The 12,165-nt window shown below is 41.7% G+C and overlaps 1 protein-coding gene across 5 annotated transcripts in view; it reads left to right on the top strand.

Moving 5' to 3' along the window:
- Nucleotides 1-4,705: 4,705 nt before the first annotated feature.
- The window catches only part of LOC143961951 (C-type lectin domain family 10 member A-like), a 93,376-nt gene continuing 85,916 nt past the window's right edge, over nt 4,706-12,165 (top strand). For 3 of the 5 annotated variants that reach the window (XM_077471293.1, XM_077471291.1, XM_077471290.1), the window contains exon 1: nt 4,707-4,830. In XM_077471293.1, coding sequence (XP_077327419.1) covers nt 4,797-4,830 — 34 coding nt within the window. In that variant the 5' untranslated portion in view covers nt 4,707-4,796. Of the gene's footprint in view, nt 4,831-12,165 lie in introns of all 5 variants that reach the window. The other 2 variants (XM_077471294.1, XM_077471292.1) reach the window with 1 other exon arrangement.

The following is a 12,165-nucleotide window of genomic DNA, read 5'->3' as shown; positions in this document are numbered from 1 at the left end:
AATAAAAATGCCATAAAACTAAAAAAAAAAAAAAATGCTACAAAACCCCTATTTTGTAGACGCTATAACTTGCACAAACCAATCAATAAACACTTATTGCAATTTTTTTTACCAAAAATATGTAAAAGAATACGTAACTGAGGGAAAAAAAAAATTTTTTTTGTATGTTTTTGGGGGATATACAGTATATTATAGCAAAAAGTAAAAAATAATGCGTTTTTTCAAAATTGCCGCAATTTTTTGGTTTATAGCACAAAAAATAAAAACCACAGAGGTGATCAAATACCACCAAAGAAAGCTCTATTTGTGGGAAAAAAAGGACGCCAATTTTGTTTGGGAGCCACATCGCATGACCCCGCAATTGTCAGTTAAAGTGACGCAGTGCTGAATCGCAAAAAGTGCTCTGGTCAGGAAGGGGGTAAATCCTTCCGTGGCTGAAGTGGTTAATCTCCTCATCCTGGCGGGAGAGTTTAGTTCCTTTCCTCTCAATCAAGTAATGTAAAAAACTAACCCCAGCCTCATTGAAGTATTTAAACCAATCTTCCAATTGGTCATTGTCCTTCTGGGGATTGACCTCCCATCTAAGACTTCTGGGAACCATATTGTTCTTGACATACAGTTGCAAAAAAAAGTATGTGAACCATTTTGGAATGATATGGATTTCTGCACAAGTCATAAAATGTGATCTGATCTTCATCTAAGTCACAACAATAGACAATCACAGTCTGCTTAAACTAATAACACACAAAGAATTAAATGTTACCATGTTTTTATTGAACACACCGTGTAAACATTTACAGTGCAGGTGGAAAAAAGTATGTGAACCCCTAGACTAATGAGATCTCCAAGAGCTAATTGGAGTGAGGTGTCAGCCAACTGGAGTCCAATCAATGAGATGAGATTGGAGGTGTTGGTTACAGCTGCCCTGCCCTATAAAAAACACAAACCAGTTCTGGGTTTGCTTTTCACAAGAAGCATTGCCTGATGTGAATGATGCCTTACACAAAACAGCTCTCAGAAGACCTACGATTAAGAATTGTTGACTTGCATAAAGCTGGAAAGGGTTATAAAAGTATCTCCAAAAGCCTTGCTGTTCATCAGTCCATGCTTAGACAAATTGTCCATAAATGGAGAAAGTTCAGCACTGCTGCTACTCTCCCTAGGATTGGGTGTTCTGTAAAGATAACTGCAAGAGCACATCGCAGACTGCTCAATGAGGTGAAGAAGAATCCTAGAGTGTCAGCTAAAGACTCACAAAAGTCTCTGGCATATGCTAACATCCCTGTTAGCGAATTTACGATATGTAAAACACTAAACAAGAATGGATTTCTCTTATCCCAAACTCGCTCATCCACACTAAATTGGTGAAGGGGGGATTATGGTGTGGGGTTGTTTTTTTTTTCCAGGGGTTGGGCTTGGACCCTTAGTTCCAGTGAATGGAACTCTTAAGGAGTCTGCATATCAAAACATATTGGACCAATTTGGACCAAGAATTAGCAAAAATAAAAATGAAATAAAAATATCCCATAGTTTGTAGATGCTATAACTTTTGCGCAAACCAATCAGTACCGTATATACTCGAGTATAGGCCGACCCGAATATAAGCCGAGGCCCCCAATTTACCCCCAAAAAAACTGGCAAACTTATTGACTCGTGTATAAGCCGAGGGTGAGACATGCCTGTCCATCCCTGTGTGTGTGTCCGTCCCTGTGTGTCCGTCCATCCCTGTGTGTGTGTGTGTCCATCCATCCATCCATCCCTGTGTGTGTGTGTGTCCATCCATCCATCCATCCCTGTGTGTGTGTGTGTCCATCCATCCATCCATCCCTGTGTGTGTGTGTCTCCATCCATCCATCCCTGTGTGTGTGTGTCTCCATCCATCCATCCATCCCTGTGTGTGTGTGTCTCCATCCATCCATCCATCCCTGTGTGTGTGTGTCTCCATCCATCCATCCATCCCTGTGTGTGTGTGTCCATGTGTGTGTGTCCGTGTGTGTGTGTGTGTGTGTGTGTGTGTGTGTGTGTGTGTGTGTGTGTGTGTGTGTGTGTGTGTGTGTGTGTGTGTGTGTGTCCAGCCTACCTGTGTCCCGAGCCTCCGTCCCGTGCCTTGCCTCCTTGCCTCCGTCCCGTGCCGTGCCTTGCCTCCTTGCCTCCGTCCCGTGTCGTGTCGTGCCTTGCCTCCGTCCCGTCCCGTGCCGTGCCTTGCCTTGCCTCCGTCCCGTGCCTTGCCAGGATCGCCTCGGCGGCCATTCTAAAATTCAAAAGCCCCGCCTCCGCCTCCGCCTGTGATAGGCGGAACACTGAATTTCCCAGCAGCCTGTGTTCCGCCTATCACTGATATCGTCTCATCCTCGTACTACGGACGAGGATGAGACGATGTCCGTGATAGGCGGAACACAGGCTGCTGGGAAATTCAGTGTTCCGCCTATCACAGGCGGAGGCGGAGAAGGAGGCGCGGCTTTCAAATTGTAGTATGTCCGCCGTCTGTCTGCTCGATACGCTGATCGAGCAGTCAGACGGCGATGACTCGAGTATAAGCCGAGGGGGGCACTTTCAGCCTCAAAAAAGAGGCTGAAAATCTCGGCTTATACTCGAGTATATACGGTATATGCTTATTGGGATTTTTTTTACCAAAAACATGTAGCAGAATACATATTGACCTAAATTTATGAAGAAATTCGATTTTTTTACATTTTTTTTATTGGATATGTATTATAGCAGAATGTAAAAAATATTGTGTATTTTTTCTGTTTTTTTTGGAAATAGTTGACCTTTTTTTTGTTTATAGCACAAAAAATAAAAACTACAGAGGTGATCAAATACCACCAAAAGAAAGCTCTATTTGTTGGAAAAAAGACATCAATTTTGACCGCACAATTGTCAGCTAAAATAATGCAGTGCTCATAAAAAATTTCCTGGTCATTAAGGGGACGATAAACCTTCCGGAGGTCAAGTGGTTAATAATATTTTTTAATGTATTTTTCAATTATATTTATAAGTGCAAAATTCCTTAGATAACATACCCAGGGATGACAAAATACAAACTGTGATCTGTAGGCTGTACTACAGCAAAAATGACATTAGAAAATACAATTTGCTGCTAAATGATGTTTCAGTATTAGATTTTTTTTTTTTTCGGTAAAGCAAGGCATGGGGACCTCCAAACCAAATAAAGGGCATAGGGAGCTGGGCACTACCCGACTCCATTGCATTTGGTAAAATGCTTGCATATAGCAACGTAATGCACTGCTATATGCAAACATAATGTGTAAAAAAAAATAAAAAATCATGATCACTTCCCCATCAGTAGTACAATGTTACTATGGTAATATTATATTGCCCTGGTCAAAGTGTTTTAAAAAAAATTGGGAAAAAAAATATAATAAAAATTGAAAAAAATAAAAAATATATTATTATATATTTTTTTTTCATAATGTCACCTGCCAGTGTCTCTTTTCACCGCCACACCCTTTAAATGATGATGCTTTACTGCACTGGTGACAGTATGTAGAAGAAATATATATACATGTGTGTTTGTGTATATATATATATATATATATATATACATATATATATATATATATATATATATATATATATATATATATATATATACATATATATACATATATATACATATATATATATATATATATACACACACACATATATATATATATATATATATATATATATATATATATATATATATTATACACATACATACACACACACACACACACATATATATATATATATATATATATATATATATATATATATATATATATATATATATATATATATATATATATATATATATATATATATATATATATATATATATATATATAATTGTTTTTTTTTTTTTTTCAAAAAATGTATGACAAAAAAATTACAGCTTGAAAAAGCTCAACATGCCTTTTACCAGTGGCAGCCTGTCTAACATGGGGGGGTGTTGCTGGGGGGTTCTTCCCATCCCTATCCTTCTCCCGTGGGGTAGCAGTGGTTGAGTCTTTGCAATGACCGCCGCCTTCCCTCCCACCTTCAATGGGAAGAGGGTGTGGATGATGTTATTTTGCCACCACTTCCTTTTACTAAATACCTTGGACTGTCTGCATTCCAAAAATTGGCAATTTGGGGAATATCTGTACCGTTCTCAAGAAATGAGATTGGCCATCAGTACATCAGGATTGATTAATTTTCAGATAGATATCCCATAGTTTGTGGGCTGTATAACTTTCCTACTGACTAAATAATATACACTCATTTGCATTATTTTCATCAAAGAAATGTAGCAGAATACATTTTGGGATAAATTTATGGAGAAACATTATTTATTTGCAAATTTTTCTAATAGAAACAAAGAAAAGCGTGATTTTTTTTTTCCCAATTTTTTTTTTTTTTTTTGCAAACAAAATAAACTCTATGGTGATTAAATACCACCAAAAGAAAGCTCAATTTGTGTGAAAAAAAAATGCTAAAAATTGGGTACAGTGTTGTATGACCGCGCAATTGTCATTCGTAGTGTGACGGCGCTGAAAGATGAAAATTGGTCTGGGCAGAAAGTGGGTGAAGAAGGTACAGGTGAAGGTATTGAAGGCGTTAAATGTTCATGAGCGGACACACATTTCTATGCAGTAATACTATACAGAATGCTACACAACTCCAAATACTTCCTCTTTATTCGATTTCTACATTTTTAAGTTCCTAAAAGTGAAGCAAAGTAACTGGCAACACATTCCAAATAAAACAGTAACAGACGTTGAAGACACAGATCGTTCCCACAGCGTGCAATGAGTGGAACTGAAAATCTGGCCATGGAGCAAGGTAGGTCATAGATGTGATCATTGATGAACATTGGGAGAGACGGGAATCCTGACATAATAATAACATTTTAGCATCCTGAAAGGACATGTAAGCAAACTTTTTTTCTTTTTTGCTCCCATTTGGTTTGTTAAATATAACCATGAATGTATTTTGTTTTATTTGTTTGAATAGGGCACAAAATTAATTAAAGTAATCCTGATAGCTACATTGTTACATAGTTGGTCAGGCTGGAAAAAAAAATACTAAAGTCTATTGAATTTAAACAACAGGAACACATAAATAAAAAATCAAGCAAATAATAAACCCCAATAGACAGAAAACATATACACTCACCGGCCACTTTGCTAGTAGCGGGTTGGGCCCCCTTTTGCCTTCATTCTTGGTGGAATAGATACAACAAGGTGTTGGAAACGTTCCTCAGAGATTTTGCTCCATAGTAACATGATGGCATCACGCAGTTGCTGCAGATTCATGATGTGAATCTCCTGCTCCACCACATTCCAATGACGCTCTATTGGATGAGATGTGGTGACTGTAGAGGCCATTGGAGGACAGAGACCTCATTGTCCAGTGGAGATATGATTGGAGCTTTGTGACATGGTGCATTATCCTGCTGGAAGGAGCCATCAGAAGATGGGCACACTGTAGTCATTAAGGGATGGACATGGTCAGCAACAATACTCAGGTAGACCGTGGGGGGTTAAACCATGCTCAATTGGTACTAAGGAGGCCCAAAGTGTGCCAAGAAGATATCCCCCACACCATTACAACCTAGACATGTGCATGGCGAAAAAAAAAAATTGTTTTGCTTAGATCCGTTAACCTATTAATTTAGTTTTGTTAAATTTGGTTGATTCGTTCAATTAATTTTCAAAATTTGTTGCTTTTTATTATTTCAAATATTCTTAGATTTTTGTGATTTTTTTTTTCCGTTCCGAAAACTATCGAACCAAAAAATTTTGAATCGGCCGAATTTAAAAATGTCAAATTTTTCCGATTCTAATGCTCTATTTTGGATGAGATCTTATGACACTGGAGGCTATTGGAGTACAGGGACCTCATTGTCCAGTGGTGAGATGATTGGAGCTTTGTGACATGGTGCATTTTCCTGCTGGAAGGAGCCATCAGAAGATGGGGACACTGTAGTCATAAAGGGATGGACATGGTCAGCAACAATACTCAGGTAGGCTGTGGGGTTTAATCGATGCTCAATTGGTGCTAAGGAGGCCCAAAGTGTGCCAAGAAAATATCCCAACACCATTACACCTAGATATGTGCATGACGAAAAAAAATTTTTCGTTTCACTTAGATCCATTAACCTATTAATTTAGTTTTGTTAAATTTGGTTGATTCGTTCAATTCATTTTCAAAATGTGTTGCTTTTTATTATTTCAAATATTCTTAGATTTTACTGATTTTTTTTTCCGTTTTTGAATCGGCCGAATTTAAAAATGTCTAATTTTCCGATTCTGATGCTCTATTGGATGAGATCTTATGACACTGAAGGCCATTGGAGTACAGGGACCTCATTGTCCAGTGGTGAGATGATTTGAGTGAGGACAGGGACCTCATTGTCCAGTGGTGAGATGATTTGAGTGAGGACAGGGACCTCATTGTCCAGTGGTGAGATGATTTGAGCGAGGACAGGGACCTCATTGTCCAGTGGTGAGATGATTTGAGCGAGGACAGGGACCTCATTGTCCAGTGGTGAGATGATTTGAGTGAGGACAGGGACCTCATTGTCCAGTGGTGAGATGATTTGAGCGAGGACAGGGACCTCATTGTCCAGTGGTGAGATGATTTGAGTGAGGACAGGGACCTCATTGTCCAGTGGTGAGATGATTTGAGCGAGGACAGGGACCTCATTGTCCAGTGGTGAGATGATTTGAGCGAGGACAGGGACCTCATTGTCCAGTGGTGAGATGATTTGAGCGAGGACAGGGACCTCATTGTCCAGTGGTGAGATGATTTGAGCGAGGACAGGGACCTCATTGTCCAGTGGTGAGATGATTTGAGCGAGGACAGGGACCTCATTGTCCAGTGGTGAGATGATTTGAGCGAGGACAGGGACCTCATTGTCCAGTGGTGAGATGATTTGAGCGAGGACAGGGACCTCATTGTCCAGTGGTGAGATGATTTGAGCGAGGACAGGGACCTCATTGTCCAGTGGTGAGATGATTTGAGCGAGGACAGGGACCTCATTGTCCAGTGGTGAGATGATTTGAGCGAGGACAGGGACCTCATTGTCCAGTGGTGAGATGATTTGAGCGAGGACAGGGACCTCATTGTCCAGTGGTGAGATGATTTGAGCGAGGACAGGGACCTCATTGTCCAGTGGTGAGATGATTTGAGCGAGGACAGGGACCTCATTGTCCAGTGGTGAGATGATTTGAGCGAGGACAGGGACCTCATTGTCCAGTGGTGAGATGATTTGAGCGAGGACAGGGACCTCATTGTCCAGTGGTGAGATGATTTGAGCGAGGACAGGGACCTCATTGTCCAGTGGTGAGATGATTTGAGCGAGGACAGGGACCTCATTGTCCAGTGGTGAGATGATTTGAGCGAGGACAGGGACCTCATTGTCCAGTGGTGAGATGATTTGAGCGAGGACAGGGACCTCATTGTCCAGTGGTGAGATGATTTGAGCGAGGACAGGGACCTCATTGTCCAGTGGTGAGATGATTTGAGCGAGGACAGGGACCTCATTGTCCAGTGGTGAGATGATTTGAGTGAGGACAGGGACCTCATTGTCCAGTGGTGAGATGATTTGAGCGAGGACAGGGACCTCATTGTCCAGTGGTGAGATGATTTGAGCGAGGACAGGGACCTCATTGTCCAGTGGTGAGATGATTTGAGCGAGGACAGGGACCTCATTGTCCAGTGGTGAGATGATTTGAGCGAGGACAGGGACCTCATTGTCCAGTGGTGAGATGATTTGAGTGAGGACAGGGACCTCATTGTCCAGTGGTGAGATGATTTGAGCGAGGACAGGGACCTCATTGTCCAGTGGTGAGATGATTTGAGTGAGGACAGGGACCTCATTGTCCAGTGGTGAGATGATTTGAGCGAGGACAGGGACCTCATTGTCCAGTGGTGAGATGATTTGAGCGAGGACAGGGACCTCATTGTCCAGTGGTGAGATGATTTGAGTGAGGACAGGGACCTCATTGTCCAGTGGTGAGATGATTTGAGCGAGGACAGGGACCTCATTGTCCAGTGGTGAGATGATTTGAGCGAGGACAGGGACCTCATTGTCCAGTGGTGAGATGATTTGAGCGAGGACAGGGACCTCATTGTCCAGTGGTGAGATGATTTGAGCGAGGACAGGGACCTCATTGTCCAGTGGTGAGATGATTTGAGCGAGGACAGGGACCTCATTGTCCAGTGGTGAGATGATTTGAGTGAGGACAGGGACCTCATTGTCCAGTGGTGAGATGATTTGAGCGAGAACAGGGACCTCATTGTCCAGTGGTGAGATGATTTGAGCGAGGACAGGGACCTCATTGTCCAGTGGTGAGATGATTTGAGCGAGGACAGGGACCTCATTGTCCAGTGGTGAGATGATTTGAGTGAGGACAGGGACCTCATTGTCCAGTGGTGAGATGATTTGAGCGAGGACAGGGACCTCATTGTCCAGTGGTGAGATGATTTGAGCGAGGACAGGGACCTCATTGTCCAGTGGTGAGATGATTTGAGCGAGGACAGGGACCTCATTGTCCAGTGGTGAGATGATTTGAGCGAGGACAGGGACCTCATTGTCCAGTGGTGAGATGATTTGAGCGAGGACAGGGACCTCATTGTCCAGTGGTGAGATGATTTGAGCGAGGACAGGGACCTCATTGTCCAGTGGTGAGATGATTTGAGCTTTGTGATATGGTGCATTATCCTGCTGGAAGGAGCCATCAGAAGATGGGGACACTGTAGTCATAAAGGGATGGACATGGTCAGCAACAATACTCAGGTAGGCTGTGGCATTTAAACCAAGCTCAATTGGTACTTAGGGGTCCAAAGTCTGGCAAGAAACTTTGGTTGATTCGCTGAATTTGTTTTTGGAATTCGTATTTGGAATTGGTTTCCTTTATTATTTTAGAAATTTCTTCGATTTGCTCGATTTTTTTTGATTCAAAATGATCGAACCAAAAAATTTTGTATCAACCAGATTGAAAAAAATTTACATTTTATGATTTGAATGCTCTATTGGATGAGATGTGGTGACTGAGTGTGGAGGCCATTGGAGTACAATGACTGCATTGTCCAGTAGTGGGATGATTGGAGCTTTGTGACAATATTCTTAGATTTTCATGATTTTTTTTTTTCCGTTCCAAAACTATCGAACCAAAAAAAAATTGAAATCGGCCGAATTTAAAAATGTCTAATTTTCCAATTCTAATGCTCTATTGGATGAGATCTTATGACACTGGAGGCCATTGCAGTACAGGGACCTCATTTTCCAGTGGTGAGATAATTGGAGCTTTGTGACACATAGCATTATCCTGCTGGAAGGAGCCATCAGAAGATGGGGACACTGTAGTCATAAAGGGGTGGACATGGTCAGCAACAATGCTCAGGTAGGCTGTGATGTGTAAACGATGCTCAATTGGTACTAAGGGGCCCAAAGTGTGCCAAGAAAATATCCTCACACCATTAAGCCTAGACATGTTTATTATTTTGTTTGGTTAAATTCGGTCGATTTGTTTAATTAATTTTCGGAATTCGTATTCAGAATTTGTTTCCTTTTATAGTTTCAAATTTTATTAGATTTTCCCTTTTTTTTTTTTCGATTAGAAACTATCGAGCCGAAAATGTTTTGAATCGTCTGAATCCAAAAAATTTCACATTTTTCGATTCCAATGCAGCTGCCAAAATGGTTTTACAATTCAGGCAAAAAAGTTCTTTATTTCTTTCTTCAGACCAGAGATTATTCTTGTTCCTCACAGTCTAAGATCCCTTCAGGTGCTTTTTTGAAAAATCCACAAAGACTTTTTTTTTTTTTTTTAATCAGAAAAAAAAAAAGCTTTATTGTTAAGCCACCGCTTAGAAAGAAGTACAAAGAGTTACATTGGGTTATCATGGTACAATGATGAAAATGAGTCATATTATATAGGATAACATCCAATACAAATATCCATAAAGACATTCAAAAGAAAGGCAAAATGGCATAGCATAAGCAAAGTAAATGATAATCACAGGGCAGCTTTTACAAAAAATGAACACATAAAAAAAACAAAAAACTTTTTAGCAAAAAAAGTGAACTTTTTTTGAAAAACAAACCAGTGATAGGCCTATAGCAGCCTAACTACCTATTATCTCATAGTTACACTATATTGCCAAAAGTATTGGGACACCTGGCGTTACACACACACATGAACTTTAATGACTTCCCAGTCTTAGTCCGTAGGGTCCAATATTGACTTGGCCCACCCTTTGCAGCTATAACAGCTTCAACTCTTCTGGGAAGGGAACTCTCTCATCCATGTCTTTATGGACCTTGCTTTGTGCACTGGTCCAAATAATTTGCTGGAGGGGGGATTATGGTGTGGAGATGTACTTCAGGGGGTTGGGCTTGGCCCCTTAGTTCAAGTGAAGGGAACTCTTAATGCGTCAGCATACCAAGACATGTTAGACAATTTCATGCTCCCAACTTTGTGGGAACACTTTGGGGATGACCCATTCCTGTTCCTACTTGACTGCGCACCAGTGTACAAAGCAAGGTCCATAAAGACATGGATGAGGGAGTTTGGAGTGGAGGAACTTGACTGACTTGCACAGAGTCCTGACCTCAACCCTACAGAACACCTTTGGGATGCATTCGAGCGGAGACTACGAGCCAGGCCTTCTCGTCCAACATCAGTGTCTGACCGCACAAATGCGCTTCTGGAAGAATGGTCAAACATTCCCATAGACACACTCCTAAACCTTGTGGACGGCCTTCCCAGAAGAGTTGAAGCTGTTATAGCTCCAAAGGGTGGGCCAACTCAATATTGAACCCTACGGACTAAGACTGGGATGCCATTAAAGTTCATGCACGTGTAAAGGCAGGTGCCCCAATACTTTTGGTAATATTGTGTATACAGCATCAGCATTCCTAACTTCAGTTAAAGCATAAGGTAATAGCATGCATATATCTGCAACTATTGAGTATCTCATACAGCGAATTGGGGAACATTACTAATTACATAAAGTCATTACATCTGCAGTAACCGGTCTAAGATTAGTTAAGTGGTAGCCAACCCTGGCATTTCAAGCCAGGTTTGCTATAAAGAATAGAACTTACGTTGTGCATTTCTATGTTGGTATGTCAATTTTTTCCCGTATCAATAAAGAATAAACCCGATCAATCCATTGTTTGGTTGTGGAAACATGTGGGGACAACCAAAATCCAGCAATTTGTTTACGTGCTATATACTGCAGACGGGTTGTGGTTATGTGGAACAGTTTCACATCAACTGCCCTTAGTAAACAATGGGATTCATTGGTTCTTTAAGCCTGGGTTCACACTTATGCAAATTGGATGTGGGTTTCCGCACATCCAATTCACAGGAGAGTGGGGTGGCCTCATCTCTGGGGCAGCCACAGAACACACTGCAGAAGGGTCCTGTCCATCCTTGGCTCAGTTTCAGGTCCGAATTCACTCAAAAATTCAGACCTGATTTGCCCCTAAAATGGAGAACGGTGACGCAATAGACCCCCTGCTGCAAGTCGCTCCGCAAACAGTGTGAACCCAGCCTTATGCCGCGTACACACGAGCGGATTGTATGGCGTACTTAGTCCGTCATACAATCCGACGGACAATCCGTCGTAGTTTCCACTGAACGGACTTGACCACACACGGATGCACAAACAGTCCATCGAAAGCTTGCGCGATGACGTGTACAGCACGTACGATGGGACTAGAAATAGGAAGTCCAAGACACAGCAAAGCACCCTTCCGCCATGTAAATCCTTTCTGGGCATGCGCCATTCTTAGTCCGTCGAACTAGCATACTGACGACCGTATTGTCCGCTGAAACCAAAGTACGACGGACAGATTTTTGGAAAAACCGAAAATCTTAGTACTTCGGACTGCACACTGAAAAAGTCCGCTGAAGCCCACACACGAGCGGATTGTCCGCTGAAATGTGTTTCAACGGACTAAGTACGTCAAACACTTTTGACCGTGTGTACGCGGCATCAGTGTGAATACAACAGATTAAAATATCTGTGACCTCCTTCCAGTACCGACAAAAATTCGGACACCCCCAGATCAGGTGTATAAAGTCCCCCTCTTGTCCTCTACATTTAGGGCAGAGGGGAGACTCACGTCTGCCCCATCCAAATATTTGCACCGGGGTTCGG

Source organism: Lithobates pipiens, unplaced genomic scaffold, assembly GCF_037356315.1.
Source record: "Lithobates pipiens isolate NorthernLeopardFrog02 unplaced genomic scaffold, aLitPip1_a1.2 Scaffold_8, whole genome shotgun sequence".
Classification (NCBI taxonomy): domain Eukaryota; kingdom Metazoa; phylum Chordata; class Amphibia; order Anura; family Ranidae; genus Lithobates; species Lithobates pipiens.
The sequence above is the reverse complement of the archived record's forward strand: the minus strand, read 5'-3'. Positions and strand labels throughout refer to the sequence as shown.